The sequence below is a fragment of the Salvelinus alpinus genome, chromosome 5 (genome assembly GCF_045679555.1).
Source record: "Salvelinus alpinus chromosome 5, SLU_Salpinus.1, whole genome shotgun sequence".
NCBI lineage: Eukaryota > Metazoa > Chordata > Actinopteri > Salmoniformes > Salmonidae > Salvelinus > Salvelinus alpinus.
In genome coordinates, this window is record NC_092090.1 from 31,104,932 (window position 1) to 31,132,619 (window position 27,688).

A 27,688-nucleotide genomic window follows, 5' to 3' on the forward strand; every position below is an offset into this window, starting at 1 on the left:
GCATTGTTTGGAAAGGCACACACCTGTCTATATAAGGTCCCACAGTTGACCGCACATGTCAGAGCAAAAACCAAGCCATGAGGTCGAAGGAATTGTCTGTAGAGCTCTGAGACAGGATTGTGTCAAGGCACAGATCTGGGGTAGGATACCAAAACATTTCTGCAGCATTAAAGGTCCCCAAGAACACAGTGGCCTCTATCATTCTTAAATGGAAGAAGTTTGGAACTCCCAAGACTCTTCTTAGAGCTGGCCGCCTGTCCAAACTGAGCAATTGGGGGAGAAGGGCTTTGGTCAGGGAGGTGGCCAAGAACCCGATGTTCACTCTGACAGAGCTCCAGAGTTCCTCTGTGGAGATGGAAGAACCTTCCAGAAGGACAACCATCTCTGCAGCAATCCACTAATCAGGCCTTTATAGTAGAGTGGCTAGACGGAAGGCATTCCTCAGTAAAAGGCACATGACAACCCGTTTGGAGTTTGCCAAAAGGCACCTAAAGGACTCTTAGACCATGAGAAACAAGATTATCTGGTCTGATGAAACCAAGATTGAACTCTTTGGCCTGAATGGCAATGATCACGTCTGAAAGAAACCTGGCACCATCCCTACGGTGAAGCATGGAGGTGGCAGCATCATGCTGTGGGGATGTTTTTCAGCAGCAGGGACTAGGAGACTAGTCAGGATCGAGTGACAGATGAACGGAGTAAAGTACAGAGAGATCCTTGATGAAAACCAGGTCCAGAGCACTCAGGACCTCCGACTGGGGCAAAGATTAACCTTGTAACAGGAAAACAACCCTAAGCACACAGCCAAGAAAACGTAGGAGTGGCCCAGCCAGAACCCAGACTTGAACCCGATCGAACATGTCTGGAGAGACCTGAAAATAGCTGTGCAGTGACGCTCCCCATCCAACCTGACAGAGCTTGAGAGGATCTGCAGAGAAGAATGGAAGTAACTTCCCAAATACAAGCTTGTAGCATCATACCCAAGAAGACTCAAGGCTGTAATCACTGCCACAGTGCTTCAACAAAATACTGAGTAAAGGGTCTGAACACTTATGAAAAGGTGATATTTACGGTTTTAAATGTTTATACATTTGCAAAAAAATCTAAAAACAGTTTTTGCATTGTCATTGTGGGATATTGTGTGTCGATTGATGAGGGGCAAAAAAAACAATTTTATCAATTTTACAATAAGGCTGTAATGTAACAAAATGTTGAAAAAGTCAAGGGGTCTGAATACTTTCCGAATGCACTGTATATAACCTTAATTGTACCCCTATTTTGAATTCAGTTGAATTAATCAATTGAAATTGATAAATGCTGAAAAGGCTGATCTTATCATTGCAATCATCTGCATTGCAGTGGATTGATATCAGAGCTCTCCAATGTGTTGTTAATGAGAGCTTTTTATTGTCTAATACATTTCTCCTCTCTGTGAGTTGTATCAGGTGTTTTATTACCCTCTAACCAGAGAATGGTTTCCAATCAGCTCATTACATCACAAATTAAATGACCTCCACATGGAGCAAGACGACCCTATTGGTTTAAATATAGAATGCATTTGTGCCCCACTAATAAATGCACTCAGCAGGCAACCCCAGTGACAGGGGCACAGGTAGCACAGTAGAGGGATTAGTGAGACACTATTTTAGTTGCGCAGCGAGCATAGAAAGAATGTTACGCCTGTTCTGGGCTTCCAAGTGTGCTCCCTTTTTCAGGCTAGTGATGACTGGTATCTCCTCCTTAACCTCAACGGTGTATTTATTGGGCCTATTTATATTACATTTCACTCAAATTCCTCCATATAAAGTAAAGTAAATGAGAAAAAAAAAATATATGAGGGTTGAAACATATTTTGAACTAACAATCGTTATTGTAAAAAGAAAAAATAACAAGCAAGCAAAGCAGTTAGCTAGCATTAGGACCAGTAAGTGTTTACCCAATTAACTTATATAGTTCACCTGTATCTTCTAGTTCTTGTTTTATTTCAGTCCAAATGGTTCACCACAAACTATTTCTTCATCAGTTGGGGAATTCAAAACCCCAAAACCCCAAAGTGCAAAGCATCTTTGTATCAGTAGAGAGACTCATTCTACATTTAAAAGACGCTTCAACAAAAAACAGATTTACAGAATAATTATCTGTTGATAGCAGGGTCTTGATGTTAATGCTAAATTACTCAAACAGCCCATGACTGTTTGGGAGATCTGGAACGCTAGATGTCTTAGCAGACATACTGTATCTGAGTAACTGATACTGGGAGGAGGCTGCATTGTCATCTGATCTGTTGAGTTGCTCTTTCCACAGTGAATGGCAATGCTTTCCGTCTGACCCAAAAAAGTGGAAAGTCATTTGTCTGGTTAGAATCCTGTGAGTCATTTCTGGATCATCTGCACATGATGAGTGATGTTTACACATGAACTCAGTGGTGCATGAAATGATGCACTCTGAATTTTGAACTTACGCTTACATACACTCCCCTATGTATTTATTTGGACAGTGAAGCTAAAACTTTGAGATCAAATGTTTTATATGAGGCGACAGTACAGAATGTCACATTTTATTTGTGGGTATTTTCATACATATCTGTTTTACCGTTTAGAAATCAATGCACTTTATGTATCTAGTCCCCCCATTTGAAGGTGTCATAAGTATTTGAACAAATTCACTTACCATGTATAACATTTTGTCAAAAGTGTATTATTTGTTCCCATATTCATAGCACGCAATGACTACATCAAGCTTGTACAAACTTATTGGATGCATTTGCAGTTGGTTTTGGTTGTGTTTCAGATTATGTTGTGCCCAATAGCAATGAATGGTAAATAATGTATTGTTTCATTTTGGAGTCACTTATATTGTAAATAAGAATCAAATATGTTTCTGAACACTTCTACATTAATGTGGATGCTACCATGATTATGGATAATCATGAATGAATCGTGAATAATGATGAGTGAGAAAGTTACAGATGCACAAAGGTCATGACCCCAAAACATGCTAATCTCTCACCATTTTTTGGGGGGTATGATATTTATGCCTCTGTAACTTTCTCACTCATCATTAGTCATGATTCATTCATTATTATTTGTAATCAAGTGAATTGGTCCAAATATGACACCTTCAAATGGGTGGACTAGATACATAAAGTGCTATCATTTCTAAACGGTGAAACAGATCATATCTGGGAGACTAGTCAGGATCGAGGGAAAGATGAACGGAGCAAAGTACAGCGAGATCCTTGATGAAAACCTGCTCCAGAGCACTCACAACCTCCGACTGGGGCGAAGGTTAACCTTCTAACAGGAAAACAACCCTAAGCACACAGCCAAGAAAATGTAGGAGTGGCTTCAGGACAAGTCTCTGAATGTCCTTGAGTGGCCCAGCCAGAGCCCGGTCTTGAATCCAATCTAACATCTCTGGAGAGACCTGAAAATTGCTGTGCAGTGACGCTCCCCATTCAACCTGACAGAGCTTGAGAGGATCTGCAGAGAAGAATGGGAGAAACTCCCGAAATACAGGTGTGCCAAGCTTGTAACGTCATACCCAAGAAGACTGGAGGCTGTAATCGCTGACAAATGTGCTTCAACAAAGTACTGAGTAAAGAGTCTGAATAGTTACATAAATGTGATATTTTTTTATACATCTGAAAATCTTTCTAAAAACCAGTTTTTGCTTTGTAATTATGGGGTATTGTGTGAAGATTGATGAGGAGGGGAAAAACAATTCAATCCATTTTAGAATACGGCTGTAACATAACAAAATGGGAAAAAGTCAAGGGGTCTGAATACTTTCCGAATGCACTGTACACTCCCTTTACAGTTTCAATGGATCAAATAGAGAGAAAACCTGCACAGAAGACATGCATAGCTAATATGAAGCTGAAGAGGCAGGCATTGGCAAAGTTCCCCCTTGTAACAGCAACAACTTTCAAACGTAACCTCTCTGAAATGCAACTGTGAAGACAAGAAACTATAACATGAGATGATCAGTGATCAAAAGTCCCACCAGTCCCACAGGTTGGGAGGGATTTGTTATTACAGAGGGAAAAGGGAGAGGAGGTAAAAAATCCAGCGACGTCTTTAGATAGCAGCTGGAGATACAGTGATGCTGAAGTAAAATGAGATGGAATCTGATCAGGCACACTTACCTGTTTTTTGGACCGGCTCTGGCATCCTGATTGAATGTGTCTTCCAGAAAGTAACCAACAATAAATTACACGCTCCTTCCTAGCTCACCACTTGCGTTTAATAGTGGGGCTCCTGAGCAACCCCCCTTCACAACAGTACTAACCCACCCTCTTTTGTCACGATGTCTAGACCCAATCCCCTTTCTGTCCGGCAATGAGATAATAGACGTGCACCTCATCCCTCCCTGTCCCTCCACCCCACATCCACACAACCCCCAGACCCCTCTGACCTCCTGCAGACCATATTTCAACCATCTCTTCTCCCAACACCTGAGCTGCATGACAGGCAAAGCGAGTGAGGGAGGGGGGAAGGGAAGGGGGGGGTTAAATTTAGAACCTGAGTCCAGCAACGTCTCCTACTCTTTCTAGATTTGTGCCGCTGCCTGGCCTTGTAAAAAGTAGTAGCCGCTTCAGAAAACAGCAGACAGGAGACTAGAGCAATCCTTTTATCTGTTGGCAGGAATGTGAGTGCTTTTCCCCTGGTGAACAAGGACTTCCAGGACTTCCAGGAATCCTTAAATGGCCGTATGCACAGCTTTCCATCATCCATCGGGTTAATTTAACATTAATTTTCTGAACAGGCAGCACTGTAAACAACAAAATATTTTTCCTGATGTTCGTAATGTAACAATACTTTTTCATGTAAAACAAGTATTCCAAATGGCAGTCAATTTTACATCTGAACTTAATTTCCCTAGGAAGTAATACACATATATGTGGGACCTTTACCCTCTCTAAATCCTGTTCTGGTTGAATCATACACTGTTGCCTGACACACTGGAGCTTAGCATCTTATTAGTAGGGGCCTACCGTCTGAAGCCTCGGCTTGGTGGCATAGCGAGAACATGACAGACTGACTGGAGTAAAATATCATGGAGTTTGGAGGCGGGTGATAATAAGGCATGTCTGACCCTGATCCTGAACACTACATCCTGATCATTTTATCATTTTTCTTTTTGTGTTTTACCTTGGCCTTGTGTCTGCCCAGTTTTCTCAAGTGTCCCAGCAATTACCGTAAACTACAGTACCAGTCAAAATTTTGGACACACATACTCATTCCAGGATTTTTCTTTATTTTTACTATTTTCTACATTGTAGAATAATAGTGAAGACATCAAAACTATGAAATAACAGTAGTAACCAAAAAAGTGTTAAACAAATAGAAATATGTTTTACATTTGAGAGTCTTCAAAGTAGCCACCCTTTGCCTTGACGGTAGCTTTGCACACTCTTGGCATTCTCTCAACCAGGTTCATGAGCTAGTCAATTCATTTCAATTAACAGGTGTGCCTTGTTAAAAGTTAAATAGTGTAATTTATTTTCTTCTTAATGTGTTTGAGCCAATTAGTTGTGTTGTGACAAGGTAGGGGTGTTATACAGATGATAGCCCTATTTGGTAAAAGACCGAGTCCATATTATGGCAAGAACAGCTCAAATAAGCAAAGAGAAATGACAGTCCATCATTACTTTAAGGCATGAAGGTCAGTCAATTCGGAAAATATCAAGAACTTTGAAAGTTTCTTCAAGTGCAGTCACAAAAACCATCAAGCGCTATGATGAAACTGGCTCTCATGAGGACCGCCACAGGAAAGGAAGATCCAGAGTTACCTCTGCTGCAGAGGATAAGTTCTTTAGAGTTAACTGCACTTCATATTGCAGCTCAAATAAATGCTTCAGAGTTCAAGTAATAGCCACATCTCAAAATCAACTGTTCAGAGGAGACTGCGTGAATCAGGCCTTCATGGTCGAATTGCTGCAAAGAAACCACTATTTAAGGACACCAAAAATAAGAAGAAACCTGCTTGGGCCAAGAAACATGAGCAAAAGACATTAGACCAGTGGAAATCTGTCCTTTGGTCTGATAAGTCCAAATCTGAGATTTTTGGTTCCAACCGCCATGTCTTTGTGAGACGCAGAGTAGGTGAACGGATGATCTCCGCATGTGTGGTTCCCACCGTGAAGCAGGGTGGAGGAGGTGTGATGGTGTGGGGGTGCTTTGCTGGTGACAGTGTCAGTGATTTATTTAGAATTCAAGGCACACTTAACCAACATGGCTACCACAGCATCCTTCAGTGATACGCCATCCCGTCTGGTTTGTGCTTAGTGGGACTATCATTTATTTTCCAACAGGACAATGACCCAAAACACACCAGGCTGTGTAAGGGATATTTGACCAAGAAGGAGATTGATGGAGTGCTGCATCAGATGATCTGGCCTCCTTAATCACCTGACCTCAACCCAATTGAGATGGTTTGGGATGAGTTGGACCGCAGAGTGATGGAAAAGCAGTCAACAAGTGCTCATCATGTGTGGGAACTCGTTCAAGACTTTTGGAAAATAATTCCAGGTGACGATGGTTGAGAGAATGCCAAGAGTGCGCAAAGCCGTCATCAAGGGAAAGGGTGGCTACTTTGAAGAATCAAAAATATATTTTGATTTATTCAACTTTATTGGGGTTACTAAATGATTCCATATGTGTTAATTCATAGTTTCTACAATGTAGGAAATAGTCAAAATAAAGAAAAACCCTTGAATGAGTAGGTGTTTCCAAACTTTTGACTGGTACTGTATACAGTTGAAGTCGGAAGTTTACATACACCTTAGCCAAATACATTTAAACTCAGTTTTTCCCTATTTCTGACATTTAATCAGAGTAAAAATTCCCTGTCTTAGGTCAGTTAGGATCACCACTTTATTTTAGGAATGTGAAATGTCAGAATAATAGCAGAGAGAATGATTTATTTAAGCTTTTATTTATTTCATCACATTCCCAGTGGGTCAGAAGTTTACATACACTCAATTAGTATTTGGTAGCATTGCCTTTAAATTGTTTAACTTGGGTCAAAAACTTCAGGTAGCCTTCCACCAGCCTTCCACAATAGGTTAGGAGAATTTTGGCCCATTCCTCCTGACAGAGCTGGTGTTACTGAGTCAGGTTTGTAGGCCTCCTTGCTCGCACACACTTTTTCACAAATGTTCTATAGGATTGAGGTCAGGGCTTTGTGATGGCCACTCCAATATCTTGACTTTGTTATCCTTAAGCCATTTTGCCACAACTTTGGAAGTATGCTTGGGGTCATTGTCCATTTGGAAGACCCATTTGCGACCAAGCTTTAACTTCCTGACTGATGTCTTGAGATGTTGCTTCAATATATCCATATAATTTTCCTCTCTCATGATACCATCTATTTTGTGAAGTGCACCAGTCCCTCCTGCAGCAAAGCACCCCCACAACATGATGCTGCCACCCCCATGCTTCATGGTTGGGATGGTGTTCTTCGGCTTGCAAGCATCCCCCTTTTTCCTGACAACATAACGATGGCCATTATGGCCAAACAGTTCTATTTTTGTATCATCAGACCAGAGGACATTTCCCCAAAAAAGTATGATCTTTCCCCCCATGTGCAGTTGCAAACTGTAGTCTGGCTTTTTTATGGCGGTTTTGGAGCAGTGGCTTCTTCCTTGCCTTTCAGGTTATATCGATAAAGGACTCGTTTCACTGTGGATATTGATACCTTTGTACCTGTTTCCTCCAGCATATTCACAAGGTCCTTTGCTGTTGTTCTGGGATTGATTTGCACTTTTCGCACCAAAGTACGTTCATCTCTAGGAGGTGAACCTGAGCGGTATGACGGCTGCGTGGTCCCATAGTGTTTATACTTGCGTTCTATTGTTTTTACAGATGAACGTGGTACCTTCAGGCATTTGGAAATTGCTCCCAAGGATGAACCAGACAGATTTTTTTTTCTGAGGTCTTGGCTGATTTCTTTTGATTTTCCCATGATGTCAAGCAAAGAGACACTGAGTTTGAAGGTAGGCCTTGAAATACACCCACACAGGTACACCTCCAATTGACTCAAATGATGTCAATTAGCCTATCAGAAGCTTCTAAAGCCATGACATGTTTAAAGGCACAGTCAATAACTGGTCATATACACGTAATCTTCTGACCCACTGGAATTGTGATACAGTGAATTATAAGTGAAATAATCTGTCTGTAAACAATTGTTGGAAAAATTACTTGTGTCATGCACAAAGTAGATGTCCTAACCGACTTGCCAAAACTATAATTTGTTAACAAGAAATTTGTGGAGTGGTTGAAAAATGAGTTTTAATGACTCCAACCTAAGTGTATGTAAACTTTCGACTTCAACTGTATGTTTTTATTTTCAACCTTGTATTATCGCTCAGTCAGTAATAAATGCAGGTGGGTTTACTTCAATCAATCCTCACTGTTTCTACGATTTTGCATTATTAAATATAATTTTTCTAACTATATCCCTGTCCTTTATGTCTCCTTTTCAGTTGTATTTATTCATTGCTTTATGGTGCTGTAGGGAAAATACACTTAAAACTATTATCTGTCTCTTGATGGTGTTCTCCCTGGATACCTCACTTTACGTCACTTTTCACTGCAGACTGTGCTCTGTGCTCCCATCATAGAGCTGTGTCATCACCCAGAATTATTTACACCTACAGGCTTCGGCTGCCACATAACTGGGCTGGGGGTGGGTGGATGGTGGAGGACGGGGTGGCCTTGTATGCTGCCAGTGGGCCCAGTAAAGTTTCCACGGCTGCCCACATGTCTATATATTATCTGGCTCGGCCACTGGGGTTCTGCGTACATGGCTGTGATTCCCAGAGGATTTGCTAAAGCCAGTCTGTGATGTGCTGGAACAATGTGAGGATGAGTCGACTAAAACCACATGACGTGTGAGAAATAGAAATGCTTTCGAGTTCATCACGTGCAGATATGTAACTGAGTCATGCCAACATACAAATATGCCAACATGTGTTATACAGAGAGCACATAGAGTACGGGAAAATAACTGGTCATATACACTTTCATACAGTTCAAACAGGGGTCTATGATTGAGAGCATGGGAGAAATATCCCTGTGTTGGTATTCCTAGGCTAGGAATAGATTGCACCCCAGCTCGGAGGAGGCAAGGGTCTGTGCTATATCTCAGAACACAAGCAGATGATAAGGGCTGGGTGACAAGCCTCTTCACCCTCTCCCATTTCAGGAACAAGTCAATGGGTTGTTACAGGGAAGTAATGGTCAAGGGGACAGTCCAAAAAGTTTGCAGGTTAAACCTCCCAATGTTCAGAAGGGTTTACTTCCCAAAGTCTTGAGCTAACATGAGTTAGTATGAAATACACATGTAATACCATCAATCAAATATACAAGCTTTATACCACGGCTTGGCTGAATTCTCAATTCTGATTAGCAAAAGCTAATGTATAATATGTTGTGTTTGTGTGCTGCTACACCAAAGGTTAAGCAAGAGGAATTGCATATCCAAAGTCAGTGCATCTCAGAGTGTCAAATCAATTTCATTAATGCTAAAGAGTTCTTTATCACAGTCTTTTTCTTTGTTTACATTGCATCCAAGTCTAATCGATGTCAAATGTGCACAATGGTCAGTGAGTCCAACAGTGCGCAGAAGTCAGTGAACACAGACAGCTTTAAGAAAGGAGATCTCTGAGGACTTCTAGTGGTCATCTGTATTACCACTCCTGTAAGCTTTCTGGTGATAATGATTGACAGTATCATTTGAAACGGTGCTGTTTCTACATGCTATAGAATGTAAAAGGTCCAGATGTGATTGTGCAATCATTGAGTTGTAGGAGCAAAACTTGCTAATTGTCAGATTCCATTAAGACATTGGCTTAGACGTTCACATAAATGCTTTTTACAAGAGCAGCAAAAACAGTTATTGTTGATTTGAGCACAATCAATAGTTATTACATTGATAACCATCTTGCATACTATATACAGTTAACTATCTCTCTCTCTCTCTCTCTCTCTCTCACTCTACCCTTCTTCAGGACTTCCACTATGTTTCTCCCTCTACAAATGGGAATATGGCCTCCTCTCCAAGTGAGACCTCCCCCCCAGCACTTCACCACTGAACTGATAAGTCAGCTTCTTCTTGACCTTTTTGACCTCGCCTGTCTTGCCATAGTTGCGAAGAGCCCGTGCCATCTTCTGGTAGGTCATTTTCTTGCGGTTCCCCTTCTGTACGCCCCACCGATGTGCCAGTGCCTCCTTGTGTTTCGAGGAGAACTGGAAGGTGCCCTTGTCCCTGTCCACCCACCAGATACTGTCCTTCATGTCCCCATTCCTCAGCAGATCCAGCAGGAACTGGTACAGACGGATCTTCTTCTTGTTGCCTATATTAATGTTGACAAAATGACAAAATGGTTAAACATGCAATGAATCAGTTGAGGAGGTTCCCTACCTATGACCTACATGGGGTAGGATTATTGTGACCTCAAAAGCTAAATCATCATGTGAGATATTAGGTATGCATTTATGAAAGAATTCCCTACCCAATTCTCCTCTTGTTACGTGGGCAATGTGGTCCCTCAGACACTCTTCATCAGACACTTCTAGTGGAGGGCTGCGGCCTCCTGGCTCCTCGTCGTCTGAGCTCCTCATCGTCTGAGGAGAGGGGTGCAAGTAGCCCATGGCACGAGGGTAATATGGCACCTTGGACACCACAAACAACAATAACCATGTAGTCATTACAATACAAAACCATTACAATTACAACCAATTACAATACATTATTTTTGGAGCAGTATTCAATGAGAAATTACAACTAAACAAATTAGATACCATGCTGATCATGTTATATACACAGTGAGGCGCAAGTGTTATTAATGACGGCAACCATTTTTACTCCCCCAATCATTTATCACCACCACAGGTGGCTGGTGGCACCTTAATTAGGGAGGACTGGCACATAGTAATGGCTGGAACGGAATAAATGGAATGGTATCAAACACTCCATTCAAGCCATTATTATGAGCTGTCCTCCCCTCAACACCCTCCTGTGAATACTCACTCCCTTGAATTTATCAAGTGACAGTGGAGTTGAATGAATACTTATGTGGGAGAAAAAGAGCTTCAACGCAGATTTACTTAAAGTGTAGTCAACTTTGTTCTAAGGGCAGAAATAATCTGATTGGTTTAGGGCAGAACCAATCCGATTGGTTTCTAACTCTGAATCTTGTAAATAACTTTGAGTTAACAAGTTGTAATGTTTTAAAATCATTTTTGTGTTACAGTAGTCAAACAAAGGTGACAGTATCTCTAAGATACAACTGGTCTCCTGACTTGAAGCGAAGAGTAAAATGTAGCAAACTAGCAGCCTTATGCTAAGCTAATCAGAGCCTCTCAGCTACTCATGTTGAATTAATAAATAGAATATTGAGTCATAGAATAAAACTAGCTAGGTCTCAAATATACCTGTAAATCGGCTCCCAGTTACTTTATCAAAAATATTTAGTTAAATAAGCTATATAAACTTCTGGGGTAAGAAAAGTAAAATGCTAAGCTAAATGTAGCTTAGCTGAACAGAAACCTACCTCATACTAATGTTGAATTATAAAATAAAAATAGGTAGCTAGTTAGGTCTCAAATCTGCCAATAGGTCAGTTAACATTTGTTTTATTAAAAGTTTAGTTGAATAAGCGATATCAACAAAAAAAATGGAACAGACTGTTTATGCTACCCTGGGGGCAGAAATGTTAGTTTGGGTCAAGATCCCTTGGTGCCCTAAGGGCAGACTTTAAGCAAACTGGAATGCATTGTTTAAATGCTTCCTCGGGTGCAGTAGTGTTCATTTTGGTTTGGATCACTTTGGTGCCCTAAGGGCAGAATTCAAGCACAAAAGGTGATACAAAAAAAGTATTTACTGCCCTAGGGACAGCCATGGACATATGGTAATTTCCATGTAAAAGGACCCATGAGCACCAACATGTGAAGTTCATAGGAGAAATTAAGGCAGATATACCTTTTTCAACCATTTGCCATCCTAAAAATGACTATCATGTTAAGTAAAGACCCCTGCCAACTAATATCAACACGTTCATTATTACATTTGGATACATGTTTCTGCCTGTAAATTTAAGAAACATTGCCTTGTGCTTTGAAATTCCGTTACCAAAACCCTGCAAATCTTTAAGATATTTTCTAATTTCTCTCCCTCATGAGGGAGGATAATGAAAGGTCACAGAAGTAACAAGTACACCTATCAATTATTATTGTCACGATCGTTGTTACGTGAAAGAGAGGAGGACCAAGGCGCAGCGTGAAATGAACACATATTTAATCAACGAAGACGAAGAACACTTACAAACTAAACAAAACAACAAACCGACGACCGTGAAGCTATAATAATGACAAGTGCAGACACAGGCAACTTAAACTTAAACTTAAACATAGACATAGACAGTCACCCACAAACTACCTAATGACTATGGTTGCCTAAATATGGCTCCCAATCAGAGACAACGATAGACAGCTGTCTCTAATTGAGAACCAATCTAGGCAACCATAGACATACATACACCTAGACTAAACATTGCCCCATAAACATACAAAAACCCCTAGACAATAAAAAACACATACCTCCCCCATGTCACACCCTGACCTAACTAAAATAATAAAGAAAACAAAGATAACTAAGGCCAGGACGTGACAATTATAGTGTTTTTACTGATATCAATTTTGTTAATAAATTATTAAATGATTAAAACTTGGTAACGGAATTTCCCAAAACTCGGTAATGGAATATCTGCAATTTAATTGGCTACAATGGGAAATCATAGTAGTCACAAACCACAGTTGGGTTCACAAGTTTGGACAGCACAGTACTATACAGTACCGTAAATAAAAGTAGAGTAGAGCTCAGTACAGTAAAGAAAAATACAGTACAGTACAGTACTGTATTGTAAAGTACTGAACTATACTCTACTTTACTGTACTCTACTGTACTCGATTGTACTCTACTGTTCTGTGCTCTGCTGTACTGTACTCTACTGAACTCTACTGTGTTGTACTTTGATGTCCAAACTTATGAAACCTAGACGTTCGTTCTATGACTGGTTCAGATTTGGTTAGTTTAGGACCAAGCAAATTTGGTCTTGTTTGGGGGCAGAGCTCATTAAAGTAATAGCCGTTGTGTAGAATAATCCCCAAAATATGCAAAGGTGGATATTGCATATGTATACCTTTGTGTACCTATTTAGGATAGATCCCCATGAAGAGAATGACATTCATATCCATAATTATGCATTTCTGTGTAGTACAGATCAGGGACCCATGATGAAATTCTGTTACCGCAATTAATTTAACCAGTGTAAATCCACTTCACCTATTGTAGTTCCATAACAAAAAATAGATTTTTTCAAAGTCAAGGTGTCATGTCATAGCTGACACCCCATTCTTTCTGCAGACATTGTTGAATCCTAATTCTGAAATTTTACAGAAATTCTGTTACCAAACTTTGAATCTGCACAGATCTTCCAGTAAATGTGTTTTTGTAAAATTTTCTGTGTAAATTGTTAAACGTAGCCCTTGTGCATAGAGCCCTGGTGCACTGTATGGTTTGTTAAACTTTAAAATAAATTGTTTTTGTTTGACATACATTTTAAGTGAACAATCTGAGTCGTGGAATTGCCCTTTTCTAAATCCTATTGTTATCGTCACCCAAACTAACATTTACTGGCATATTTGAGACCTAGCTAGCTAGCGCTGTTCTTTGACTCAACATTAGTAGAAGATAGCTATCTGCTAGCCAATTAGTTCTGTTTTGCTTAGCATTTTGTATTGATGCCTCTGGAGCAGCATAACTATCCATCCCTGTTGTTTTTGTCATAAAGCTTATTCAACTTAACATTTCAATAAAGCAAATGTTACCTGACTTATTTGTATATTTGACACCTAGTTAGCTATAGTAGTTATATTTATTAATTCAACATGAGTAGCTAAGAGGTTGCTAAATGCTTAGCTAACTAGCTTGCTCTGATTAGCTTAGCATGTCACTGCTAGCTTGCTACATTTGACTCTGTTTCAAGTCAGGAGACCAGTTGTATTTTAGAGGTATTGGCACATTTGTCTTCCTACTCATAAAAACAACTTGTAACTCAAAGTTTTATTGACATGATTCTCAGTTCAAACCTTCGCCATGTTTTTAAGAGTAGTATATCTGTTAAACTCTGCCCATTGACCTGTTCTTGACAATATAATCATCTCAAGTTAGCCCAGCGGTCGCAAAGATTTTAGGACACCGCCCCGCTGCATGAGGTGTGATATGTGGTTGCTGTTATTGCAGTTTGACTGTTTGGCTGTGCAAAATCCTGGCAAAACATTCAGCACACAGTTCTAAAAACCCACTGTTTCTGCTCTGAGGCAGTATAAATATTACACTTTAAACAGAGATCATTAATTAATGAGCGTGGATGAGAATATCCTTAAAGATGCATTTTCTATTTTTAAATGGAACTGACATACTGTCTCAGAGCAGAAACAGTGGGTTTTTAGAACTGTGTGCTGAATTTTTTGCCAGGATTTTGCACAGCCAAACAGTCAAACTGCAATAACAGCAACCACATATCACACAAGAAGACAGACAATGTTCTCTGTGTGTGTGTGTGTGTGTGTGTGTGTGTGTGTGTGTGTGTGTGTGTGTGTGTGTGTGTGTGTGTGTGTGTGTGTGTGTGTGTGTGTGTGTGTGTGTGTGTGTGTGTGTGTGTGTGTGTGTGTGTGTGTGTGTGTGTGTGTGTGTGTGTGTGTGTGTGTGACATAATGTTGGGGAGGCCACTTCTGGTTAAAAAAAGAATTATTTGTTCATCAGCCGTTAGTGAGTTGGCAGATTATAGTTCTGTAGCAACACCAGCAGGCCCCAGTTAGGAAAAGGCCACAATGTCAAACCATCTGTGTGTAGGCGCACCCTACATCCTCCACGCAACATAGCTCACCAGTAACAAACAGTAGCCCAGATATGCTTTCATACTCATTTCTTTATCTGAAGCCAGATGGTTGATTTTATGTTTATCTGTTATTAGGCATTTCTGAAGCATTGCTATTGCCACTAGAGGGGACATGTAAATGAATTCTGCTACTTGCTTTAGTCCTGAACATTCAGAACATTCTCTATTAGTCATGTACACTACATCTGCTTGAAAAGAATGACCAACTCCAACGCTCTGTCTGTGTTAGAGGAAAAGAGAGGTCAGGGGTCAGGGGGTGGGCTCACCGGTGGGGGTAGGGCATGGTTGTGTCCCCCAAGGCCAGGGTCCAGAGAGAGAGTGTCAACATCGCTGTAACGAGCCATACTGGGTAGATGTAGCTGCTGGACACTCTGGAGCTCAGTGAAGTGGCCCTCTGGGAGGTTGTCAAAGTCCAGAGGATGAGCATGATGAGTGGCGTGATAGTCCCAGTGTTCTGAACAGAGAGAAGCATTTTAATTGTTCATAGCGTAAGAGGTAGGTCTGAAGGAAGTGTACACTAAATGGCAATGTTCAGATGGAATAGAATAGAGAAAACCTATTTGACTACAGATTCCAAATATACAATGTCTGCTATACATTTAAAGTGTTCAGCAAAATGTTTTAGGCAGTTTCCTGTTCACACATCTTTGCTTTGGCAGTTGCCTTTTTCTTTCTTTTTAGCCTGAATGTCACAAATGTGTTAAAACGTGTAGCAACTCTAAAAACATTCCGCAGGTAAACATGTTTTAGTGATCTGTTGTGTTCTGTCCTGACACTGCACCAGAGACTTGCCATTCTTTTATTTTATATTTATCAAGCATACTGTAATAATTTAGTTTGTTAAATGGAGCAGAGCCTATATAATTCTACAGCTCCTACTAGTAAATACCAGTTTATTCTTGCAGTAGGATCAGTTGATTACAGGAGAAAATACAACCAAACCTCTCCATTTCAATAAACCCCAGGGGGGAAAGTTGTGCCTGACAGAAATGGCATCTGTTTCCTGTACTCCATGGGGGCAACATGGTTGGCTCCAGCTGCAGTGTCTTGATACTTTTTATGTACAGTATTGTCTTTAATACAGCTACTGTGTGTGATTTCCTCAGGCCTGGTCAAACACATACAGTATCTAGTTGGGCCGGCACTATTCACTTCCGTATAAGTGATTTTCAAATTGTTTATTTCGTCTACAATTATGCGATGGTAAGTTCATCAGAGAAAGCAACATTATTTTTTATATGTATATCATTGTATCATAGTTACCAAGATTATCAATAGATAATACATGAGGTATTAATACTAGGAAAAATGTTGTAGTGTTTTAAAGCTCACCTCCTTGACTCTCTGCATCGATGACATACGGATATGAATATTCGGACATTTGTTGTCTATAGATGTCGGGTTCGTACATGTCTTCTGATGCCTGTTAAAACAAAAATAATATCCTCAACTGAAATCATAACAAAACTTCACATAATGTTTTACTATTGTTTCCTAGGAACTGAAACTTAACATCCATATACAAATTGCTTTCTGCCCTTGATAATGTGTATTGATAATGACATTGCTGAACAACATTTTGAGCTTTTTAAACTTCATTGACATTTACTATAATACTTTTGCTGGGTTTTTTTCATGGTTGGTCATAACCTTACAAAATTGATTGTTGTGAAAAAACATATTGTTAGTTGTATAAACTATTATGTTCGAAATATTGTTCTTTTGCCAGTATGTAGACCACAAAAGTAACAACATTGTGTACCAGTTTAAGAGTTTGAAATTGAATGATGTTACAGTAATCTATTAACATATTTTAATTAATTATCATAATTTGAAAAATTCAATGTTAATATGAAATTCAAACTTGAATTCAGTGAGCTTGAGATGCATTTTCTGTATAAGTACATCCTGTGGTAGTACATGAACTCAACAAATAACCACATACCTGTACATACTTGGGCCTATAACTGAATTAACACAAATTGTTTGACTCATTGTGTACTTACAGGACCAGGTGAGATGAGGTACCCCTCCATTCTGTACGGATGCAACATGAAGGCTTCTTCTTGAACCGACCTACTTCAGGCACTTAGCTTCAATTGTTTCTCACACTCTTTCAAAACTTTTCCCGCACCATTGCACAACGTTTACCAAATTTCCACTCACCAAACGAAACCCAAAATGTCTGCCTCTGCCTACACAACTTTATCCACTTGTAAGCCAAGCTATTCTCTGGGACTCAAATTTTGTCTAAGAAAATAAAAGAAATTAGCCCTACTCAATGACTGAAAATTAAAAGGGAACCTGATATTTTGACTTCTGTATATCTTTGTGGGTGTACACATCTCAGTGTGTCTGGTGGCGGTTCCTGGTCATTGGTGATTTGTCAGGGGGAGATTCTAACACCTCACATTTATTAAGGCTCAATTGCGTCGCCTCCCAAACCAGCCAATCATTTCAAGGCCTGTCTTAACTGTCAGTCTTCTAGCACAGCATCATCTGTCAGTGGATAGTATCTTTGCATCTCATTGTGACCATTTTGCCAACCAAACTAAATGTGGTTTTTTTTGTGTGGCTAAAGTGCAGGTTTCCATATTCATATACCTTGCATACACTATACAAATCTATGTGAATATTACAAATCTAATATTAAACATTTTTAGCATGTTTCAATGCCAGACACCTTAACATTGTCATCTCACATTTTAAACCGGTTTAATTCCTACTTCTCAGACCAGTATCAGTGTGTACATTGGATTTGGTGTTCAGCAAGGTTCGGCACTTGGACCCCTGTTATTCCCTATACTATGCTATCCATTCAAATAAACTGGTGTAAATATGTCAATTAAAAAACAAACCAGTAGCTTGAGTTCTAGCCGTATCAATGAAATAATGACTCACATACATTGATGAATTCTGCTATATTTCTATCCAAACAATTGTTTCATCTGTGTGTAGATTAGCTGGACAGATAAAATCATGCCACTTCCTTTTTGCAATCCTGCAACAGCTGTGGAGATAAAGGGAGAGGAGATAAAATACCTCCTAAGACAATAGTAGTGTTGGTGGGGGGATTCTTGAGAAATCGCAAATGTTTTATTCTATTTTCTGACCAAATGTGTTTTTCTCACCATTCACCATTCTTCCTTACAATGAGTACAGTGTACAGTAGCTCTGCTACTAGACTCAGATGACCCTCTCTCCTGACCCTATGGGCTGGTTTACAGGACACAGTATGAGTATGCTTTTTTATCCAGGACTAGGCAGTGTCTGGGAAACCAGCCCTATCTGTCTCAGGTATCTCTCCCTGACACAACATCTCTGTTTTAACTTGAAGAGAAGTGAGGTCACAAGCCTATCCTCCAACTGACAGGCTTGTGTAGATTTGGACAGAGGAAGAGTGCATCAGTCTGATAATGACCAGATACTTGAAATACTGTAGACAGTAAGATCCAAATCGCACTGAAGATAATTTCGGAATGATTATTATATTCCCTTGGTGGTTCAAAGCTTAATACAACACACAACCCAAAACCCTGTAGTCAAATGTGCTCTATTATGGATGTCCATGTATTATATTGTTTTTCCTCTCCTTCATCTCTACCAAAGACTATGTTGAATTTTCTGTGAATTGTTATAACCTTATCTGATAATATTTGTATGTGCTAAGTAGCACCAAATACAGTGCATTCTTTGTTTAATAATCAACATTAACAAAGGCAAACAATCAGTTTGACTTGCTGGTTGCAGTATAACTAGGTAGGCCTGTGCATTTGATGTTGGTGGACTTTGTTGGATTTTGGTTTACGTGGCTTTTCAGTTTGCCTTGCTTGCATGGTCTGGGGTTATAATTTGAGTCCCCTGCATCCTTATACCACTTGTAGGTCTGCTGAAACCACACAGCCTGTCCATGGCCCCCATGTTAATCACAGCTGTCTGAGCTAAACTGATGACATTTAGTATTAATACACTATGTGCGTTACAGCAAGCCCAGCACGCTATTTTCACCACGGCTATTTTCAGAGCACACAAACGACTCTCTTTTTGAATATATCGTTTTTTCTCAAACACAAAAATATGCTGTTTTGTCATAAATCATTCAGGTTTCCCAGATCTGTTTAAAATGAACAATTAGGTGGAGATTGGTGGACATCTCAGTAAGAGGTCAGTCCCTCAGCCTCATGGACAGCACTATAGTTAGTTTGATGAGTATGATATACTGTAATTTCTGTTCCCCTGTACTTTGCTTTACAGAGTATATCCACATACAGGTCTACTACATAAGGCTTCAGATTACTAGGCCTTCGACAGCTAAGAACAAGATGAAAGTTAAACAGTGTGCTCATCCCATTTTGGGAAAGACAAGAAACCACTTTCAGTTCTGTGTTTGAATGAATGGCTCAATATATTAAATGTGTATTGAAATTACATTTCTTACAATGTAAAAAGCTACAGGAAATAGGCAGATAACGTTCCAACAGAATCAGGCCTATGATTTGGTTTTACATTTCTACTGTTAGTCAACTTCAGTCTTGACCATCATCATTTTCAGCATCACACATGCACGCACACACACACACACACACTCACACCCCCACACACACACCACTATGTAAAAGAGGAACTGGGAAATTCTCTTTTAGATTCAGTTCCTTATGGGGGGGTTGCTGTGAATGACTCCATTTGTGTGTCTAAACTTCAGTATGATCTAGGCCGCAAAACTTAAAATATAAATATATAGGGGTATTTCAGTGATTGTCTTGTCTGATCACGTTGGGCCATTTCATACAGTAAGGAAACACAATACGTACCATATTTTATCAGTCTCTGACAGATCAGATGTTTGGTAAAACATAGTAGATAAAATGTCTACTGTGTTTGGTTTCCAGCAATGACTTGTGGACAAAGCTCCTGGACACATAAAGCCTTTTACTGGAATATAAATACTTAATTAATGGCAATACTTAATAAAACATGCTTTTTAATAAAAGACTAGGTCTGGGAAACCAGCCCAGAAGTTCAGTGTGTAACTTTGCTACAGGCACACGGATGCTGTTGTGTTTACTGTATCACGTGCACCCATGGACGCTTTGGTTTTAGGCTACGAAAGCGAGTGACTGAGTACTCAACAACTTGAGATGTCTGAATGCAGTTATGTTCACAAGATGCATATCTCTGATGGCTAAAGCATCCTTATAAGCAAGCAGTCACATTGACACCTCTTACTTAACAGCCCCTTATGGCTTTAATACCCTGAGTTCTCAGGGCCACAGTGTGACATTAGTACTCATTTAGCAATACAGACAATACACTGGAGGGGGACTCAGTCAGGGTCTCAACTTACTGTTTTGAGTTAGAATAGTAGAATACACAAGATGCAATTTTGAAATTTAGTTGTGCATCAGGAGTTTTTCTCTTGTTACGTCAGTCACTGACAGTCAGTCAATTAGCCCGTCAGCTAAATATTTTTTTGATTGTTAAGTTAGTCTAGCTACTGTATCTAAACTTCTAGTTTAACACCATAGTACCCTCCAAACTTGTCATCAAGCTCGAGACCCTCGGGCTCGACCCCGCCCTGTGCAACTGGGTACTGGACTTCCTGACGGGCCGCCCCCAGGTGGTGAGGGTAGGTAACAACATCTCCACCCCGCTGATACTCAACACTGGGGCCCCACAAGGGTGCGTTCTGAGCCCTCTCCTGTACTCCCTGTTCACCCACGACTGCGTGGCCATGCACGCCTCCAACTCAATCATCAAGTTTGCAGACGACACTACAGTGGTAGGCTTGATTACCAACAACGACGAGACGGCCTACAGGGAGGAGGTGAGGGCCCTCGGAGTGTGGTGTCAGGAAAATAACCTCACACTCAACGTCAACAAAACAAAGGAGATGATCGTGGACTTCAGGAAACAGCAGAGGGAGTACCCCCCTATCCACATCGACGGGACAGTAGTGGAGAGGGTAGAAAGTTTTAAGTTCCTCAGCGTACACATCACGGACAAACTGAATTGGTCCACCCACACAGACAGTGTGGTGAAGAAGGCGCAGCAGCGCCTTTTCAACCTCAGGAGGCTGAAGAAATTCGGCTTGTCACCAAAAGCACTCACAAACTTTTACAGATGCACAATCGAGAGCATCCTTTCGGGCTGTATCACCGCCTGGTGCAGCAACTGCACCGCCCACAACCGTAAGGCTCTCCAGAGGGTAGTGAGGTCTGCACAACCCATCACCGGGGGCAAACTACCTGCCCTCCAGGACACCTACACCACCCGATGTCACAGGAAGGCCATAAAGATCATCAAGGACAACAACCACCCGAGCCACTGCCTGTTCACCCCGCTATCATCCAGAAGGCGAGGTCAGTACAGGTGCATCAAAGCAGGGACCGAGAGACTGAAAAACAGCTTCTATCTCAAGGCCATCAGACTGTTAAACAGCCACCACTAACATTGAGTGGCTGCTGCCATACATGTAAAAAATGTATCACTAGCCACTTTAAACAATGCCACTTAATATAATGTTTACATACCCTACATTACTCATCTCATATCTATATACTGTACTCGATACCATCTACTGCATCTTGCCTATGCCGTTCTGTACCATCACTCATTCATATATCATTATATACATATTCTTCATCCCTTTACACTTGTGTGTATAAGGTAGCTGTTGTAAAATTGTTAGGTTAGATTACTCGTTGGTTATTACTGCATTGTCGGAACTAGAAGCACAAGCATTTCGCTACACTCACATTAACATCTGCTAACCATGTGTATGTGACAAATAAAATTTGATTTGATTTGATTTAGTAATCATGGTCCAATTACCAACCGGGGAGCCCCATTGATTTTGTTTTCACTCTCACTCAAATATCATATTAAAAATTGCAAACATTTCTCTCCACCCAATGGCAACTTTTTTAGAATTGCAGGAAATTAGCTGTTAAAACTGCAAAACCTTCTTTCCCCCTCATGGAAAAATGTGTAAAATTGCAAAAAACTTTCTTTAAAACTGCCGTATTTTCATTATGCCCCATGGCAAAATGTGTAGAATGTACTCTAAAACGTAGAGATGCAATATGCAGAAATTGCTCCGCCGTTTCCTGGTTGCTAAAATTCTAATAGTTGGCCAAATTTCTGTTTATGTGACAAAACAAGCAATATTTTCAATAACCAAAAATATTGTATTTTTAGCTGTTTGAAGCTGGTGTACAAAACCAAAGGTAAAAGTCGCAAAAACAAAACTTAGGAACTGGAAGCATAGAAATAGCGCACAAGAATGACATATCTATAACTCACATTTCTATGTACATTTGGTCTGGTTGCCCAAAAAGTTGCAACATATTGCAGCTTACATTTTTTTCTCTCTGCTGCAAAATGTTTTGCTTGCAAGGTGGCACCCCCCCACCCCAAAATGTTTTTGCTTAGGGCCCCCAAAAGCCTAGAGTCTTTTGCAACTGACTGCATATGTGGGTATGGATGTGGATATGGATATGCAGACCGAGTTCAGATTTTTTGTGGCCCCCATCCCCATCAAAGTTGCCCATACCTGGTTTAAACCAATTTCAGTAAAAAACATTTTTACAAGCTGTTTCTTTTACAGTGGCAAAAGACTGCATTCTTAAGGATTGCAAAATAGTCACAATGCAGGCCTACATTTCTAGGCAGGACTATATCTGGCATTAAATGGAAACCTTTGATTACTCATATGTCATAATCTGTTAGTTTAATTCGAACAGACAGAGAGCCTCTACTAGACCTCTGTGGCCTCACACTTTCGGGTCATGAGAACGTACCCACAGACCCTCTCACAAGGGTATGACATGCAAGACCACTGACTGTGGAAAACAGGATACAGAGACCGTCGCAACAGGAAATGTTGCACTCTTTGTCTATTGTTTGACCAAAATTTCTCCAGATCAATGTCCACACTGTGCTGGTTTTGACAGCATTTACGTAATCATCCTCTGACAAACTCTCTTGAACAACTAGAGTAATTTAGCTTGAATAGTTGGAAACATGTTACAGCCCAGTAAAACATTCGATAACACTTTATTTGGATAGGGAGTTGGAAAATCCGGACTATGTTGATAAGCTACTGCTTGCTAAGGTTATGGTTAGGGTTAGGTTTAGAATAAGGGTTAGGATAATGGTTAGGATTAGAGCTAAGGTTAGTAGATAGTTAGTTGAAATGTTACTGATAGTGTCTGTAAAGCATCTACAGATGGACTATCCAAATAGTGTTACCAAACATTCTTCATTCTAGTTATTATTTAAAGAGTACTGTTATTAGTTTTGATGTGCTGACAACATATTCTAAAACAAGTAATTACATTTAGAAGAAACAAATTAAGACCAATGTGGATACAAAGTATTAGCTGCCAATGATGACCATAGGTCTACTGCCTAGATGTTAACTAAAGATAACTTTTAAAGGTACATTTTTACTCTTGATGTAACCCATTGACTCTCAGTCAAAGATAAAATATACTATTAATGATCAACAACGGTAAATTAGTATTTATTTTTCAACAAATTATAACGCAAGACTATCAAATCAAATAATGGATAAGGATATAATGCAAACTGTAACCTAGTGATCTACAAAGGCCAAATTGCCTCTCAAATTGCCTCTTTACTCCATTCAATAAAAAGTAGCAAGAATACCAATACTAGTAATACAGATATATCTCTAAGCTGAAACCAGCATAAAAACATATTTCATAACATTACAATCTGTATCAAAGGATGCTCATGGGAAGAAACGCCTCCTGTCTCTCTCAGTCCAGCCAGCCTCACTCTTACCGTCACTCTCATAAGTCTTCCAGGAGCAGCATGGATAGTAGTACGCTCTCTGTGAATGCAGGAGAATCTCACTGAGTCGGTTAAAGCAAATTGCCACAGAGAGCAAGAAATCTGAGATTTCTATAACTTAACTAGGGAACTAAAAACTTCCTTAAATTTTACCAATTTAACCTGGAACTCAAAAGATTTTCTTCTCCTTCTCCTTCTTCCTTAAACCAGATGGTAACTAAACAGCTTGCCACAAAGCAAAGCTTGATTAGAGGTAGTGGTCGAGGTAGTCATCTGTGATCTGATTTCTGCTCCCTCTGTGGAGCCACTTGCTCCTTCCAGGCCTTATACTGCAGGTGCAATTCAGTAGTATGCCATAGACTCCATTAGATTACCATATGATGAACTGAACACCACGGGCCCTTATTGATTTGGATGTATATCAGAGAGTTGTTTATAATTATCACGAATCAAGGTAAGACCCAGATGCAGACACGTCGAATTGACAATGGTTTAATATGCCAACAGGGACAGGCAATAGACAGGTCAAGGCAGGCAGGGGTCAGTGAACAAGAGGTGGGGCAACGGTACCGAACGGCAGGCAGGCTCAGGGTAGGCAGAGGTCAAACAATCCAGAGGTGGGGCAAAGGTACAGGTCGGCAGGCAAGCTCAGGGGCAGGCAGAGTGGTAAGGCAGGCGGGCTCAGAGTCAGGACAGGCAAGGGTAAAAACCAGGAGGGCGAGAAAAAGAGAAACTGGGAAAAGCAGGCGATGCGAACAAAAACGCTGGTTGACATGACAAACAGGCAACGGACAAACAGAGAACACAGGTATAAATATACAGGGGATAATGGGGAAGATGGGCGACACCTGGAGGGGTGTGGAGACAATCACAAGGACAGGTGAAACAGATCAGGGTGTGACAATAATTGAACGGAGTGAACACACACTGCTATGGCCGTGGGTTATTCAAATGTAAGTCGTAGTTATTTGTTTTGTCTACTGTCTACCCAGATAATAAAGAACTGGTTGTACGCATATATGTTGGAGGATAATCAGAATATTAGATCCCCAAAAAACATTCTCGAAAAAGCGAGCAACTGTCAGGAAAATTATGGTTTTCAGAACATGGCCTGGATAGACAGGCTGCAGAGAGGACCCTGACCCTGGTTTCCTGCCTGACTGACACCAGCAGTTTCGTTGGCCGTCATCTCTTTCACAATGACATGGAGCCGCCCCTGACAGGCGTGCAAGGGGACATCCAGATTTCTCACTTCTTATTCCCGATTCCTCATTTTCCCCAATGCACTCGGCTTTACAAGATCCAACCATCAGACAAGGCTTGGATAGAAGACAAAGTTAAATCACATGGCCCATTGACAAGCACACACACACACACATGCACGCACACGCACACACTATGTTTTCCATAAACTCTGCTTCATGGACCCTTGTCCCACCAACCATAAGTTCCTCTTTCTATATGCATTGCTCAAGTCAGCCAGGGATGACTCATAGTGCGGACATTATTCATGTTTCTGTTATCTTAACCTCTCACAAACAATCTGAATGTGTTCTCAAGGCCCTCGTGTGTCCATTGTGTTGCATTGTGTTGTTCATTGTTTTTGTTTTTTCAAGATGGTAGGGATAAAAACAGCAAACAGAGGACATAGAAGGGACAGTATGTGGGTATGTGCGGGTGTATTGTGGTGGAAGGTGGGGTGTGTATTTTTGTGTTTGGAAAAGTCAAGTTAAGTGAGTAAAAAAGGGAAATGGTTGCAAATGCCAGAGCCCATGTGTGTCTGCAAGCAGGAGTTAGGACAGAGAGAGTTTTCAATTTTGTGCAGATATGGGATATACATTTTAAAATAAATATTGTCTGATCATGATGAAGCGGTCCCCAACCCTGTACCCTAGACACAGAGCGACCCACACACTAAGGAGAAATCCTTATCTGTTTCATCGGCGTACTGCAAGTAGCCTATATCCAGCCAAGACAGAAAAATAAAGGTGGTCAGTGACCCACTAAAGCAGCACTGCCCCCTCAAGTGTCTGAGCCTGCCTGGCAGGGTTGGTCCAATAAAGCCAAAGCCCCCGGATGGCTGAGCATAATATTGTCACGAGAATTTTGAATCCCATTGAAAATAACAATCAATCAATAGCTTTGACCAATCCCCGAGGTTTGTAAGACCATGGGTTTAATAATAATTAGTCAAAGACTCAGCTTATGCAAAAGGTTAGTACAGTTGATTCACGAGAACGTTCTCAAGTCCACAATACAAAGACATCCAATTTATAGCGGCGCACATACTTCCACCCAAACAGTAGATATCATACGCACATACATACACACGAACAGTAGGTATCCTACATACATACTGTATCACTACCCAGCCAACAAAGATTATGGAGACCGTGAGAAGCACTCCCTGTCCTCCCCCAAGATTAGGGAAACCGTGAGATGTACTCCCTGCCCTCTCCCAAATCTCTCAGTGGCCTCTAGCCAAGGTCGGCACCGAATTTTGCTCAGACAGTCTGTGTTTAAGACACTATAAAGACATATTGTACAGATATATTGTTTTACCCTAATTCTGACTAAAACTACACACATCATTTATTATAATTTTACTGACTAAAACTACACACATCATTAATAATAATTGTATGATTCTAATCAATTTCATACAATTATATGGTTTCAGGGTGGAATATTCTAATCATTCATTTAAACATATAAATTCCATTAAAAATCCACCCTTAATGACTAAATAATACACCCTGATACCTCAAACACTATATGGAAACATGAATGGTATACAAGAATAATCCAAACCAATACATGTATGTACATTCAATATTCATCAATGACTGTTATAGGCCTATATCCAATCATAACGCTTCCTGTTAGGATTTTTATTACAATCTTCATAAAAAACAGTCTAAACATTAAAAATACTCATCCAACATTGGCTCCTCGTAGTTAAAAGAAACGGAGCCATCTCCTAGGCCTGGAGGCCTGTATTCGTCATCCCACTGGCCGGAGCTCGGAATCGGTCCTTATCTCACCATCTGTTGCGTCATTGACCTCTCCAGAGTCCTGGTGATCAAACCTCTCACACATGGGACCAAACAACATCCACACAGAACCAAAACACTCATACAGGTGAAAGTTGACCACAACACAGTGATTATGACAGTTTTCCATTTCCCAAACACACTGTCAAACCAATTTGTTCAAGAATTATCCACCCCAGAGTTCTTTGCTAATTCATGAGCTAATGTGGTTAATGGCTGAAAGGTAATCGTTAATGTGACTAACTTAGGTTTGGAAGTACAGGAGAAAAATCTTAACCTAACAGCACCTATAACTGATGTAGGGTGGGCTCGTACCAGCAAAGGACGCATACGACAGAAACTACCAAAAAGGGTGGTTAGGAACTTGCGCCCCAGGGTTATTGGTCCAACCAGTTAGAGTTAGTCATCAGAGACCAGTTATAGGAGGCTAAAGTAGGCACAGGAGGAGTTTTGACCAGGATGGGAGTAGCTTTGTCTAGATGGATGCTATTGGCATCCTCAGGGAAGTTACAGATTAATACAAAGCTACTGTATGAATCAAATAGGTGAAGACCATACCACTACGTTCTTTTGGTGGTTGACAATAAATAAAAATGTGGATTGGATTAATGACCTCCATTATAATCAACAGAGATTCGTGAATGATACTGGGGATGCTGGGGATGCAGTAAAGGGGTTCTCTGACTAATTATACGCCACCTCCCTCATGACCTGGTAAAATAGACTGACTCTTGATATGTTATTGGCAGAAAAGGGCGGGGCATGTAGAATGATTGGGGTTCATTGCTGTACGTTTATTTTTTAAATAACACAGCTCCAGATGGATCAGTGACCAAGGCCCTGGTTG

General features: G+C 40.5%; 2 protein-coding genes and 1 long non-coding RNA gene across 3 annotated transcripts in view; 1 reads left to right on the plus strand and 2 right to left on the minus strand.

Moving 5' to 3' along the window:
• The window catches only part of LOC139575910 (myosin-binding protein C, cardiac-type-like), a 43,312-nt gene extending 38,908 nt beyond the window's left edge, over window positions 1–4,404 (minus strand). The window contains 1 exon segment of the mRNA XM_071401350.1: window positions 4,148–4,404. Coding sequence (XP_071257451.1) covers window positions 4,148–4,172 — 25 coding nt within the window. The 5' untranslated portion in view covers window positions 4,173–4,404.
• Window positions 4,405–9,287: 4,883 nt separating this feature from the next.
• Window positions 9,288–17,116, minus strand: LOC139575909 (transcription factor PU.1-like). The gene is made up of 5 exons (XM_071401349.1): window positions 16,978–17,116; window positions 16,304–16,394; window positions 15,238–15,425; window positions 10,523–10,682; window positions 9,288–10,363 (listed from the first exon to the last, which is right to left on the minus strand). Exons 1-5 carry the CDS (start codon window positions 17,023–17,025, stop codon window positions 10,041–10,043), a joined length of 810 nt encoding a protein of 269 aa, XP_071257450.1. The 5' UTR covers window positions 17,026–17,116; the 3' UTR covers window positions 9,288–10,040.
• On the plus strand, window positions 15,331–17,281 carry LOC139575912 (uncharacterized). Its single transcript, XR_011675029.1, has 2 exons — window positions 15,331–15,466; window positions 16,980–17,281. It is a non-coding gene; the product is annotated as an uncharacterized lncRNA (long non-coding RNA).
• The last annotated feature ends 10,407 nt before the right edge of the window (window positions 17,282–27,688 follow it).